At 42.4% G+C, this 12,773-nt stretch overlaps 2 protein-coding genes across 2 annotated transcripts; both read left to right on the top strand.

The window, feature by feature from the left end:
- Nucleotides 1-2,287: 2,287 nt before the first annotated feature.
- On the top strand, nucleotides 2,288-6,977 carry LOC122030063 (kinetochore protein NDC80 homolog). Its single transcript, XM_042589217.1, has 4 exons — nucleotides 2,288-3,468; nucleotides 5,458-5,704; nucleotides 6,413-6,559; nucleotides 6,681-6,977. The coding sequence occupies exons 1-4, from the start codon at nucleotides 2,393-2,395 to the stop codon at nucleotides 6,921-6,923; spliced, it is 1,713 nt and encodes a 570-aa protein (XP_042445151.1). The 5' UTR covers nucleotides 2,288-2,392; the 3' UTR covers nucleotides 6,924-6,977.
- Nucleotides 6,978-7,756: 779 nt separating this feature from the next.
- On the top strand, nucleotides 7,757-9,142 carry LOC122009637 (glycosyltransferase BC10-like). The gene is made up of 2 exons (XM_042565885.1): nucleotides 7,757-8,320; nucleotides 8,399-9,142. The coding sequence occupies exons 1-2, from the start codon at nucleotides 7,805-7,807 to the stop codon at nucleotides 9,053-9,055; spliced, it is 1,173 nt and encodes a 390-aa protein (XP_042421819.1). The 5' UTR covers nucleotides 7,757-7,804; the 3' UTR covers nucleotides 9,056-9,142.
- The last annotated feature ends 3,631 nt before the right edge of the window (nucleotides 9,143-12,773 follow it).

The raw sequence follows: 12,773 nt of genomic DNA, 5'->3' as shown, positions 1-12,773 counted from the left end.
GGACATTTCTTCATGTAGCTCAAGGAACTTCTCCCAAAGCTCCTTTGTCGAGTTGTAGACGCCGATCCGGTTGACTTCTTGTGGCGATAGGACGCTCAATAGATAGAACTCCGCTTTGCCGTTTATCACGAAGTCAGCCTGCTCCTTCTTCGTCCACTGGTATTCTTCCTTATCTTCGGGTGCTACAAAACTGAATTTTATTATTAAAAGTAATTCAAAATCAGTTTTAAAAAATACCTCCATTCGTTTTTTCCAACTCGCGAACTCCCCCTCGAACTTTGGTGGGTAGATACTTGGTCCAGCCATCTCATGTGCTTCGTTTGGCGGTTAATTCTCTTGAAGCATCCTGGCTTTGATACCACTTGTTAGGACCCTTGGCGGCCGGCTAGAGGGGGTGAATAACCTCTGCACAAAAACAAAACAAAAAGAACCTTTCTCGGACTTATAACTTAATTAAAACACTTACATAAATATAGAAATAATAATAAATTAAAAAGACAAGGCTCAACAGATTTACTTGGTTACAACCAGGAAGGTTGTTAATCCAAGGCAGATGAAAAAGCGTATTAAAAATCTCCTCTGGGCGGAGAAGCCTCTTACAACATTCCAAGCTGACAAAACAAAGCTAAACTCAGACAAACTCAAGCAAAAGTATTGTTACTTTTTAACTCATGTTCTTATTAGCTTCTAGGAGCAAAGCTGCTTATATAACCCTGCTCGGGGCACTTGAAAAGGTTCTAGGTGCTTGGAATGGGATAAAACTTTATCCCTGACGCAACGTTCAAATGTCGCGTAGAATTGGCTAAGAATTGGGTCCGGGTGCTCGGAAGGGTTTAGGGCGCACCCCGGGGCCAAAAATCACCTGCTCCGGTTCCGCTCGCATCGGTCCCGGTCTTTCGCTCCGGCTCTACTCGCTTGGGTGATTTCGGTCATCCAGAATAGGGTTCACCCGAACCCAACTTCCGGTCTTCTCGAGCAAACTTCCACTCCGACTTCTCTCGCTTGGGTGATTTCGGCTATACAGAATAGAGCTCACTCGAACTCAACTTCCGACCTTCTCGAGCAAACTTCCGCTCCGGCTTCTCATCCCTCGGAATCGCTGCTTGCTTTCTTCTCGTCCGCCAACATACTCTACCATATCTTTTCGTTCCTTGGGCAGTTGCGCCTTTTACTCCTCGAACAATCTTCTGCTCTAGTTTCTTGTCCCTCAGAAATACCGCACACTCCCTTCTCAGACGCACCAAGCCCGTCAACTCTCTCTCATGTCATCCTTCTTGATAGCTGCGTCTTTCGCTCGACTTCATGTGCTCCTAAGTTCCTGTACATTTAGACATAGGGTTAAACATAACAAGACCTAACTTAACATATTTGATCAAATTAAAATTACCTTGAAGTACCAATAATTATAAGAGGAGTTTTTTTTTCAAGGACATGAATTCAATTAATTCATATTTAATTATAGTTAATTTATCATCTTTTAATCAACTTGACATCTCCGTGAGGTCTGTCCCCACATCCTTTCCTTCCTTTATTAATGATCCTATAGCATTACATTCCCTTCCCCTCTCTCACTAGTAATTTGATCTCTTTTTCTCCTCCCTTATCGATGATCACCCTTCCTCACTTTTTCTTTCCCTGTCTTTATAGGAACAAAAGAAATAAAAGTTTCTCATCTATTTGACGCAAAATAACAGTCTTCTTTGAGTTCTTTCTTAATAACAATAGGACTCAATGGTCCTTCATCCATTCAATATAAAACATCAGTCTCTTTTTTCTCCGTTAAGAAACCTTATTAATTTAATGAAAATAAAAATCATAATTCAAGATCACCCATCTCATTTTAATATTGGTAATAAATTATAAGCTATTTGATTTTATTACAGTTTATTTATTTATATTGATATTTATAACGGAAGTACCTATTGAATAAGGTTCCAGATGCTTATTGTTGTTTAATAGTTGGGAGTATTTTTTTTTTAATTTATACTCATTTTAATTAGTTTAAATAAAAGTTAATATTAGATTGCTATTTTATTATATTTATATAGGAAATAATGTCAAATTTTAAAGGAGCACTAAATTGAAATAAAAAAAATATATTGTTGTTTATATTCTATTTCTTAGAAAATGCATATTTTTAAAAAAAAAAAAAAAATACGTAAACTAAAAGCACCCTTAAATTTTAAGCAAGATTTGGGACTTCAAGCATGTATTTATTATTATTATTATTATTTTAAAAAAATAAAAATCATAATGACGAACTGGTTTTCTAAAATTCATTGCCCGCCTGAAAGCCTTGTGGAAAGGGATGGGAGGAAGTTATTCCCAAGGGATTTGAAAACTCATCTACGCCTGTGGGGGCAAACGCTTTGCCCTAGCGAGCGTCAGCCGGATGCGAAGAGGACCAGCGCGAGGGGGCGGTGGCCGCGGCCGCGGACTCGCCGTAGCTCGGGATTCCGACGCCAGCCTGGGCAGTAGTCGGCCTTCCTCCGTGGGCGGTCGCCCTGCCTCTGCCGCTCCTTCCGCCCTACTGACGGATCGGCCCGCCCAGGCCGCCGCACTCCAATCCGTCAACGCTTTCCTCGCCTCCCACTCCGCTCCTGTCACCCTTAAGCCCCCTCTACCCGCCGCCCGAGATATTACCGAGGCGCTCCACTTCATGCTCGGCTGCCTCGATTATCCCTTACACGACCTCGGCGAGGACCTTCCCTCACTCCTCCATCATCTCCACTGCCCCCTCAAGCTCAATCGCTCGGCCCTCAAGGCGCCGGGCACCCCCCACGCTTGGCCGCATGTTCTCTCCGTCCTCCACTGGCTCGTTCAATTCGTCCTCGTAACTGAGCCCACCACCGCCTCTTCCTCCCCGCAGACAGATCAGCACGACGAATTTCTCTTCTTTGTAAGTCGCAGCTACTCCCACTTCATCACCGGTGAAGATGACGCTGTTGAGGATCTCGATGAGGAGTACCTCGGCAAGGCCCAACACCAGGCTGCCGATACTGCTGCAGCCATGGAGGCCCGCGAGAGGGAGGCCGAGGATCTGAAGGCAAAACTTCAAACTTGTCTAGCGGAGCCATCAAAGAAGGTAGCCCTGGAAAGGGAGAAGGGGATGTTGGTCGAGGACGTCAAGAAGTTCCAGGCGGTGGTGGACACTTGGGGTGGGAAGGTGGCTGCAATGGAAGCTTCAATGCAGGAGTGGGAGAAGGAGCATGAGGCCAAGGAAAAGGAGAGCGATAGGTTATGCAAGGAAAATGAAGAATTGCAAAGGCGGATTGATACCCAGGTTGTCAACGTGCGTGATATGGATAGGATGAAAAGGGAGATGCAGAGGGTAGAGAGGGACATTTCAGATGTAGAGAGCGGGAGAAATGAATTGGAGGAAAAGACCTGGGAACTTGAGGCAACCATCAGCAGGAAACTCGATGAAATCGAGTTGATCTTGGAACAGAGTAATCAGGCTGTTAGAGAGTATGTCTCTACTACTTATCTTGTTCATTACAACCTTCATATTTATGTCTTTATTCTTTTAGATTTTATATTGGAGTTTAAGTAAACATGGAAAAACCATTTTTCAGTAATTCTTTTAGATCTTGGAACAGAGAAATCAATGCTTCTTTATTATTATTTTTGGGGTGTATCTAATGTAGATATATTTGGTGGAGAAAGGTGATAAAGATAATCTGGATTGCCTCTAGTTCAGATGTCTTCACCTTGAAATGTGCTTATCAAGAATGGAGATCGATTAACCTTAAGCTGAGTGGAGTCATAGTGTATGGTGTAAAGGGTACATACCAAGATATGCTTTCATATTTTTTTTTGTTTTTTTGACAATGATTGAAACAAGCATCAAATATTAGATAGGCTATTGAAATAGGGATTCTTGAGTCTAATATATGCCCTTTATGTAACTCAAGCTGAATATAATGAACAATTATTTTTTGGATGTGAATCCTCAAGTGGTCTTTAGTTCAAACTATAAAAGAAATTCTAACTATTGAATAATTATCATGGTGACTACTTATCTTTTGAGGAGATCATTACCAAATTTTTTGAGGGTACAAGCAATATTTAAAATCTCATTCTAAGTTTCAGTCACAGATTGAAAATGACACAATTTAGTGTTATTTTAAATGTGCTGGCTATGTGGGACCAGTGGTTCCAATGAGGGGAAGAAAGAAGTAGAGGAAGAGAAGCAACTTACCTAGAGGCATTGTTGGACAGGTTCTACCTGACATCAGCATGGCATAGAATTAGGGTTTCAACATGAAAACTTGGTCCCCATGGTGAAGGATCAGCTCGTGTCAGAAGAAGAAGGGCGAACAAACCCACAAACGAAGGTTGATCTCACAAATTCTAATGAAGATGAGCTAGCAACGAAAGGAAGAAGATTGAGCTTGTAGATGAATCTGTGGATGAAATATGTAGCTTTCTTGTTTGTACCAGAGGTTTTAAACCTTCTCATGTGGCAAGTGGAACAAAAAATTTCACATGACACGAGATAAAATTATATACCATAGGTACAAGTGCAAAGGTAAAAATATGAGATCCTGTTGCTCACTATCTTATATAATATTTGGAAGGAGAGAAATTGTGCAATATTTAATATTCTTCTACTCAAATCAGAGTATGGTATGCTGTGATTACTGCTGCAATCTTTGGATTATCTACGTACTAGGAGCAAGAAATTTATTCCTACTTGTATCATGGGTTTCTGTTCAGATTTTTTGAATTGCGTACTAAAGTTTCTGCACTGCAGTTTTTCAGATGATAATGACCTGCATTGTTCTAGATCTAATTTTATTTTATTTTTATCTGTTGGCCAAATTTGTGGATGAATAGGGAGTTTTGAGTTACTGTGGCAACTATTCAGATTGGTATATGTTGTGATCAGTTTTTTTCACTAATGTTTCTGGACTATAGCTTTTCAGAAATGCAGAAGCATTCAGATCCAGTATATAAATGTGATGTAGCTTCACCTCTATTTCTGTTTAAATGATTCTGTTCAGTTGATAATGTGTGGCAATTCTGATCACTGCTGATTCAACTTCCAGGCTATATTATAGTTTCAGCTCTTCTCAATTTCAATTAAGTTAGCTGCATTTTTTGATTGATAATGCTTGTTACTTTACGTTTTATTTTTGGTACTATGTTTGCAAAATATGCTGAATTATATTCTACATAGAGTTTTCTCTGTCACCATCTGGGAGTTTACATCTTGAAATATTTAACTTGCTGAACTGAAGTTTGGTTTTTGTACAGTTAGATTTTCTTTTCTACTTTTTTTTTTCCGAGGTCGAATGGCTGTGTCATTTATTTCTTAGATGTGACAGATGAGTGAAAGTAACCTTCAAAGATTTCAAGCTCATTGAATATCTGTTGTAATACTTCCCATTGACGATAATTATGGTCTCTTCTTCTAAACTCATGACTGGTTTTCTTTGTTGTTGCTGATTTCAGGCTAAAGCTAGGGACTGATTTTCAGTATGTGTTAAATGTTAAAGGATCTTCACCAGCTGAGGTAATTGCAGTGAACTACAAGGCTACTCTAAAACCTGCACTTAATGCTCTTGCTGAAGAGACGAAGAAAATATCTGTCTCAAAGTTGGAGGAGTCAACTACTCTACAAGAACAATCAAGAAAAGATGCTAAAATGCTGGCAGATAAAAGGAGCAATCTTGCTTCTTTGCACTCCAAAATTGATGAGGTTCTTTCTCTTAACAATTTTAACTTTTCATTGATGCATCTCTTCCAGCAACCTCACTTGCCTTGTGCCAAAAAAAAAAACAACTGACCTTGTTGTCTAGTGCTTTAATTGAAAAATGTGTTGCTGTATTAATCTCAATCAAAGTATTTCTGTGTTGATCAGATTTTGTCAATATTGCCCCCTTTATCCTAGAAAGACTCAGCGGTTGTGTTTCTTCACTCTTGATATCGAGGCATCTGAATTTTGCTTAAGCTTTATGTTTAACAAGTAAAGATGGTTAAATTTTTTTTTAAAACAAAAAAAATAGGGGATATCTCAGTTAGCTGATTGCTGCATCTAGCACGCAATAGTTTAAAACGATTGTTTGTCTTACTAAATGGTGGATATTTTAAGGGAGATTATATGTCGAAGTGGTCATTCTCACACTCTAGAAAAAGAATTTTGTTCTGGAAGCCAATAACTTGATTATGATGATGACATGTCAGTTACACTCCCGTTGAAACGAATAGTTTTCTAAATCATGTTTATAGGTTTAGGTTAATTGAGCACTAGCTGCTTCAGACTAACGCAAACCCATATCTCGCATAGCACAATTTCTTTTAGCCTCCACTGGCTGATAGAATGAAGGGTCGCAATGATGAAAAATAATCTTGCGTGCATATGGTATGCAAATCAGATCATTTGTATTTAAGTTGTCTTGTTTTCTAGGCTGATACTCGGATGATATTGCTAAAGAATGAAATTGAAGAACATGCAGCTAAATGCTCTGCAAAATCTGAGAAAATGAGAGAGGAGTTTACAAAGGAAGAGCATCAGTTGATTATGGTTGAAAAAGAGGCAGAAGAGCTTTTAAAGGTAGCTTTATTAATGCCCTTGTTATTTTATTAACACAACATAATAAATATACTTATTTCTTGGTAATGCCATCCATTGCACATTGCATTCCTTTAGGGATTAATGACTGTCGTTTTTGTAGAAATCTGAGAAGGAACTACAGGTTGCAACCAAAGAGGCCGATGAAGAAACTCAGATGTGCGCAAGCGAACTGTTGACGCTGATTGATGATGTATCAGAATACAAAGAATTCATGGAGTCTAGCATCTCAGAAATGAAGACAGAACTATCTGAAACTGCTGATTTCTTGGCTTCTTTATCAGCAAAGTTTGCTCTTTCTGACATCCGTAGAGGTGGCTGGAAACGAGTGAAACGAGCTTGTTAATGACAAAATTCTGATGGTTTTACTTGGTGTAATAATTTGGAATGCTTGGTTTTACTTGGTGTAATATTCCTATGCATATGATGTGAGTGATGATGGCCTAACATGAAGCTTGTGCTCGATCTTAGGTCAAGTTCCAGCTAACTCCTCGAGCCCACTAGTAACTACATCTTGAAGCTCTAGATCGAGAATAAACATAATACATCTAAAGTAAACTCCTAAAAGCAATCCATTTCCCTCAAACTCCTTCCATCTCGGGCAAGCTCGGCCACTGGCCAAGCAACTCGACCAACTTACACTGGATGAAGGTATTGAATTAGCGATATAATTTGTCACCACCTTCTGTGAGCCAAATCAATTATTGTAGTTTGCCCCCTTCGCAATATCAAGCCGATTAATAGTGTTCATTTTTTCTAAAAAAATGCAGTAATTAATCCCTAAATTCGATTGAAAATATTGAACTAGGACCAGTGGATAGGATATCACCTAAAGGTCAGACCTCAGAAAAGTCGCTACACGTTCCTTTGGAGGTGAACTGAAGCGCTAACTTTTCTTGATTTTTTCTTCTTCTTATTTCTTGGAATCTGTTAAAACATTTTGATTGTTGTATGTATATATATATATAACCTCTAAAACTCCTAACTTAGAACTAAACTACCATTTATATTGGGACTATTTTTTTTCTAAAATTATATTGAATTCCATTTAAATTAAATTAATTTTTCATTCACTTCTCCAGGACGGAACTTTTGTTCTGCTTCTCCAATTCATTGAAGAGCATTCAGATTAAATTTAGTGGCGAAACCCCAGAATTTGACTCTTTGAATTCCCCACTCTGCCACTATAAATATTACCCTTCTCAGAGATGAAATTGCACTTGATCGATGACCGAAGCAAAAAACATGAAGCTCCCCGTTTCCCTGTTCCTCCAATCTCTTCTCCTCTGTGGCCTCGGCTTTGCCCTCGGTACCATCTCTAGCTTCTACCTCACCCCTCCTACCCTGCGATTCTACCTCCAACATTCTTCGACTCCGCCGCCGCCGTCCTCCACGATCAATCACACTCCGGCGGCTGAGAAGCAGTCTGGCGGCGGCGGCGGCGGCTTGGGTGAATTCCACGAGCTTCGGGAGGTAATGCACGACATGACGGAGGGGGAGCTGCTGTGGAGGGCATCCATGGTGCCGAGGGTCAAGAAGCTGCCATTCGAGCAGAGGCCCAAGGTGGCGTTTCTGTTTCTCACCCGAGGGGAGCTGCCTCTGGCTCCTCTGTGGGAGAGGTTCTTCGAGGGGAATGAGGGGTCCTACTCCATCTACGTGCATGCCGACCCCGATTTCAATGGGTCAGAACCAGAACCAGAACCCCATGGATCGGTGTTCCAGTGCCGACGAATTCCCAGCAAGGTCTCTTCTTCTTCTTCTTCTTCTTCTTCTTCTCGAATTGACCGGTTTAGTTCGTATTTTTGTTGTTGTTTATTTCAGACGGTGAGTTGGGGTGGGATGAACATGATGGAGGCCGAGCGGCGGCTCCTGGCCAACGCCCTCCTCGACTTCTCCAATCAGAGGTTTGTCCTCCTCTCCGAGTCCTGCATCCCGCTCTTCGACTTCCCCACCGTCTACTCCTACCTCATCAATTCCACCCGCGTCCACGTCGAGTCCAAAGACGTCCCCGGACGCGCGGGCCGCGGACGCTTCCCGGCGCGGTTCCGCCCCCGGCTGCAGCCCCGGCTATGGCGCAAGGGCTCGCAGTGGTTCGAGGTCGACCGCGAAGTCGCGGTCGCGGTCGTGGCCGACAGGGACTACTTCCCGCTCTTCCAGAAGCACTGCAGCCGCTGCTACGCCGACGAGCACTACTTGCCGACGCTGGTGGGCGTGCGGTTCCCGGCGCGGACCCACAACCGGAGCGTGACGTGGGTGAACTGGTCGAGGGGCGGGGTGCATCCGGCGATGTATTCGGGGGAGCACGTGACGGCGGAATTGCTGGAGGCGATGAGGAACGGGAGCAGCTGCGACTACAACGGCCGGGCCACCAGGACTTGCTTCTTGTTCGCCAGGAAGTTCTCGCCCAGTTCGCTGCGGAGGCTCATGAGGTTCGCGCCGGAGCTGATGGGCTTCAAATCAAAAGCGATAGCAAAATGAAAATTAGTTGATTCATTGATTCTGTGTGATGAAAAAGGGGGAAAAACAGTGAAGAATTGTCGAGTTCCATCTCCAGGGACACTTTGAACAGAGCATCTGTAGGCTTTTTGCAACTTTTGGCTAGAGTATGCCATATTTTGAACAGAGCAATTATAGGCCTTTTGTAACTTTTTATGATAATACAATTTGATTACGTTCATCCGTCTCTAGTTATATGAAAAAAAAAAAAATGTAAATCACTCGTCAATTTCTAACCGACTATCAAATTAAATAAGGAATGAGTTTTTTTTTCCCTTGAGGTAAGTTTCCATTGGAAATTCATCTATTATCTCATTATAATAAATATGTCACCCATTCACTTGGATATTTTACGAGAACAATAGTAAACAAATGGTTTTGTAAAAGATGAAATTTATTATCTTGACAATTCTCCCATGATACTATTGAGAGGGAATAAATGTCCCTGGCTATAGTGCTATAGTACGACTTTTAAGTTATCATCCAGATATTCATGGTTCGATCCCTAATTATGATATTTTTGTATGAATTTTTCTCCAAATGGGAGGCACAGTCAAAAAATGTTAGACTTCTAGGTTGGCCGTCACGTGAGCTTCTCGATTTATCCTGATGGTCGGTGGGAAACTTTCGTGGGGCAGGACCAGCCACCTAGAAATAGTCAATGAGGCTAATTGTGATTATCAATTTTTTTTATCCCCGGAATTATAGTGTCACGGTAGGATATCCAGATTGTCACCTAGGCATCCGTGATTCGATCCTCATCTATGACGTATTTGTAAGAATTTTTCCTCTAAATATGAGGCGCAACTAAAAGATGTTGAGCTTCTAGGTTGACCGCCACGTGCGCTTCACGATTTATCCTAATGGCTGATGGGAAACTTCCGTAAGACCGGACCGGTCACTTCAGAAATAATCAATGAGATTAATTGAGATTACTTTTCTTATTAGGAGGGAATAAATCAAGAAATCGAAACTAAACCTTGCATGCAAAGATAATTCCTCAGGATTCGACAGCAACGAACAATTGTAGCAAAAGGTAGAATCCGTCACTCCAGCGTTCCCACACGATCGGGCCCACGACCATTTATGAGGAGATAAATCGATAAGCTGAAATTAACTAGTACGGATAGGACTTTTTCTTGATTTTATTAAAATTCAAACTTTTATCCTATTATAACAACTCTATCTTATACTGATCCTGTCGGGAAGCTGAGAAGACGAACCTGCAGGGGTGACGTGTCTGGAAGGTTGACCGCATCCCCATGACCCTACTAATGAGCTGTCTCCTGTGTTGACCAAGTCGTCCGGAAGTCCTCTGGTCAACAATCCCTGTAGCCAGCGACCGGTTTGCCCCGATCCCTGGTACCCCGATGCTCGAGGTGGGTCCCGCGAACATATAAACATCCACATAATAACATGACAATAAAATAAGTACGAAATGAATACAACGACGTACCCTAGCCCCGGGGGCACTCTCGGATGGATCGGTGAGTCGGCCGCGCTGCTAATTGAGTCGTCCTGACCCAGAAGAATGGATGCATCTGAGCCGATCGAAGAGGAGCTAGATCCGGAGGTGACGACACGGAGCCGAATACGACATGGATCTGAAAGGTTATACAATCGGAGTACAGCGACGACACGACCGACATGTGACATCGGCACGCAGGCCGGAATATAACAACGATGCGCAGGTCAGAACACGACACACAGGTCGTATAATACCAATAACACAGACATAATATCGGTGCAGATAGCAAAACACGTCGGCTCGATGGCCGGCACCACATCGGCTCGCAGGCCGAAGGTCATCTCGACTCAAAGGTCGGAGTATACGAACCTAAGCACCCAAATGATAGCTGCCCGGAGGCTAACGGCGACCGCTAGAGGTGCCAGCGACTATCGCTGGAGACGACACCTGCTGTAGGTGTCAGCGGCAGCGACGGGAAGAACCGGTGGTCGTTGAAAGAAGTGTCGATGCTCGATGGGGGCGTCAACAGTGGGAGGCAACGGCAGCGGCTGGCTCCTGCTGGAGGCAGTAGCGCCTGCCGGAGGCAGCGGCTGCGGGAGAAGGTGGCTGGGAAAGGAGGAGGCAGCGACCGCAGGAGGTGGCGCCGACCGCTAGAGGCAGCGGCGTTGGCCGCAGGAGGCTGTGTCGGCCACGGGAGGCGGCGTTGCATCCGTCTGGTGGCGGCATCACGAGGAGGAGAAGAGGAGCCGCGGCGAGGGCCGGCGAAGAGCAAAGTGGCGAAGGCGAGAGAGCCCGCGGCAACGCGCGTAAGCAAGGAGAAGAGGAGGTGCTTGTGGCCGGAGGGAAAGGAGAGGAGGCGGAGGTCGGCAACCGGCGCCAGCGAGAAGCCCGAGAGGGGAAGGAAGATGCCGCTCCTAGCGGCTCCGGAGCACCAATCCTCCCCTTTTCTTCTGAACAGTGCTTTTTTAAAAGCACTAAAACCCTAATGTGTGAAATGACCCAAATCCCCCCCCCCCCCTCCCTCATATATCCTAGCCTGCATCCGGATCATATACTAATCAACTCAACCTTACTCAGGAACAACAACAAAAGAATAATTGATGGCAAAAGACGAATACGCTCGCCCCCAGTACTCCCGCCAACCCGTCCTAGGGCCAACACGGAGGAGGTAAATCACGGGCGGCTACTAACCATTGGAATAGTGACTAGCACATAAGGGAGGCATTTACCTCAGCTTTGCCAAGATTCGAACCCCAGACCTCATTGATGGCAACACTTCATGTGCTAGCCACTAGACCCATTCGAGGGGACAAAAACTGTATGGGTAAACTTTTTATAGTGACCGACACCACCGTTGAAACGAACCCTTCTCAGAAACCCCCGAAGGGATTTTTGGGTAAACGATACCACTTAATTGATAAGAGCTTGCGCAGAGGGTACTCGAACCTGATATCTCAATCAAAGAGTACAACATAATCAGAGTACCCCTGGTTCAATTGTAACAACAAACGAATAATGATGGAGGAGGAGGTGGTCCAATGGAACTAATCCTCCATGAAACTATTGTATGAGAATCGAAGTATTTTTCTAAGTTTATTTGACTTAAGATTAGAGAAAAAAAATAATAAATTCTATCAGCCAATCAAAGATTTGTAAGGTCTGTTGTCAGGAAGCCTGTGTATTTTTATGTTTTTGATAGCTGACTCTTATTTAGCCAACTAAATTTGTATCCATGAGTTATCTCGGTTTCTAGTTATGAAAATATTTGGTGTGTGATTCACTATTTTCAATAAATCAGTACATAAAACTATGTCAGTCTTTTATCATTTTTTAGCTATGATTTTCCACTAGATATATTCTTTTATATGCTTGAATTCTATTATTATTTTATTTTATTGTTAATATGACAATTATGATATTACTCTTTTTATAAATAAGTGTCCTAATAATTTTTAATTTTGAATACATCTATATATAAATAAAAATGACAATTTCATTTATCTCAACAAAATATTTGTTTTTATAGTTTTTATTATTATTTTATCACACACTTGATAAGGTGTAAAATAAGATAAAGGATGAATAATCCATTCTTTGTGAAGTATAGAGTGAAAAACTTTCTCTTATAAAACTTTTCTTTCCCTATTCATCCGAGTAAATAGAATATAAGAAAGTTTTTTCGTTGTCACATCACATTATAAATAAAAAATTTCATGTCTCTCCATTATTAAA

Source organism: Zingiber officinale, chromosome 1A, assembly GCF_018446385.1.
Source record: "Zingiber officinale cultivar Zhangliang chromosome 1A, Zo_v1.1, whole genome shotgun sequence".
Lineage (NCBI taxonomy): Eukaryota > Viridiplantae > Streptophyta > Magnoliopsida > Zingiberales > Zingiberaceae > Zingiber > Zingiber officinale.
The sequence above is the reverse complement of the archived record's forward strand: the minus strand, read 5'-3'. Positions and strand labels throughout refer to the sequence as shown.

Excerpts from the sequence above, each read along its gene's own strand:
- LOC122030063 (XM_042589217.1), top strand. The coding sequence starts at position 2,393 with ATGCGAAGAGGACCAGCGCGAGGGGGCGGTGGCCGCGGCCGCGGACTC. Across the intron at positions 5,705-6,412 it reads TGCACTCCAAAATTGATGAG|GCTGATACTCGGATGATATT; the intron begins GTTCTTTCTCTT and ends CTTGTTTTCTAG. Across the intron at positions 6,560-6,680 it reads AGGCAGAAGAGCTTTTAAAG|AAATCTGAGAAGGAACTACA; the intron begins GTAGCTTTATTA and ends TCGTTTTTGTAG.
- LOC122009637 (XM_042565885.1), top strand. The coding sequence starts at position 7,805 with ATGACCGAAGCAAAAAACATGAAGCTCCCCGTTTCCCTGTTCCTCCAA. Across the intron at positions 8,321-8,398 it reads GCCGACGAATTCCCAGCAAG|ACGGTGAGTTGGGGTGGGAT; the intron begins GTCTCTTCTTCT and ends TGTTTATTTCAG.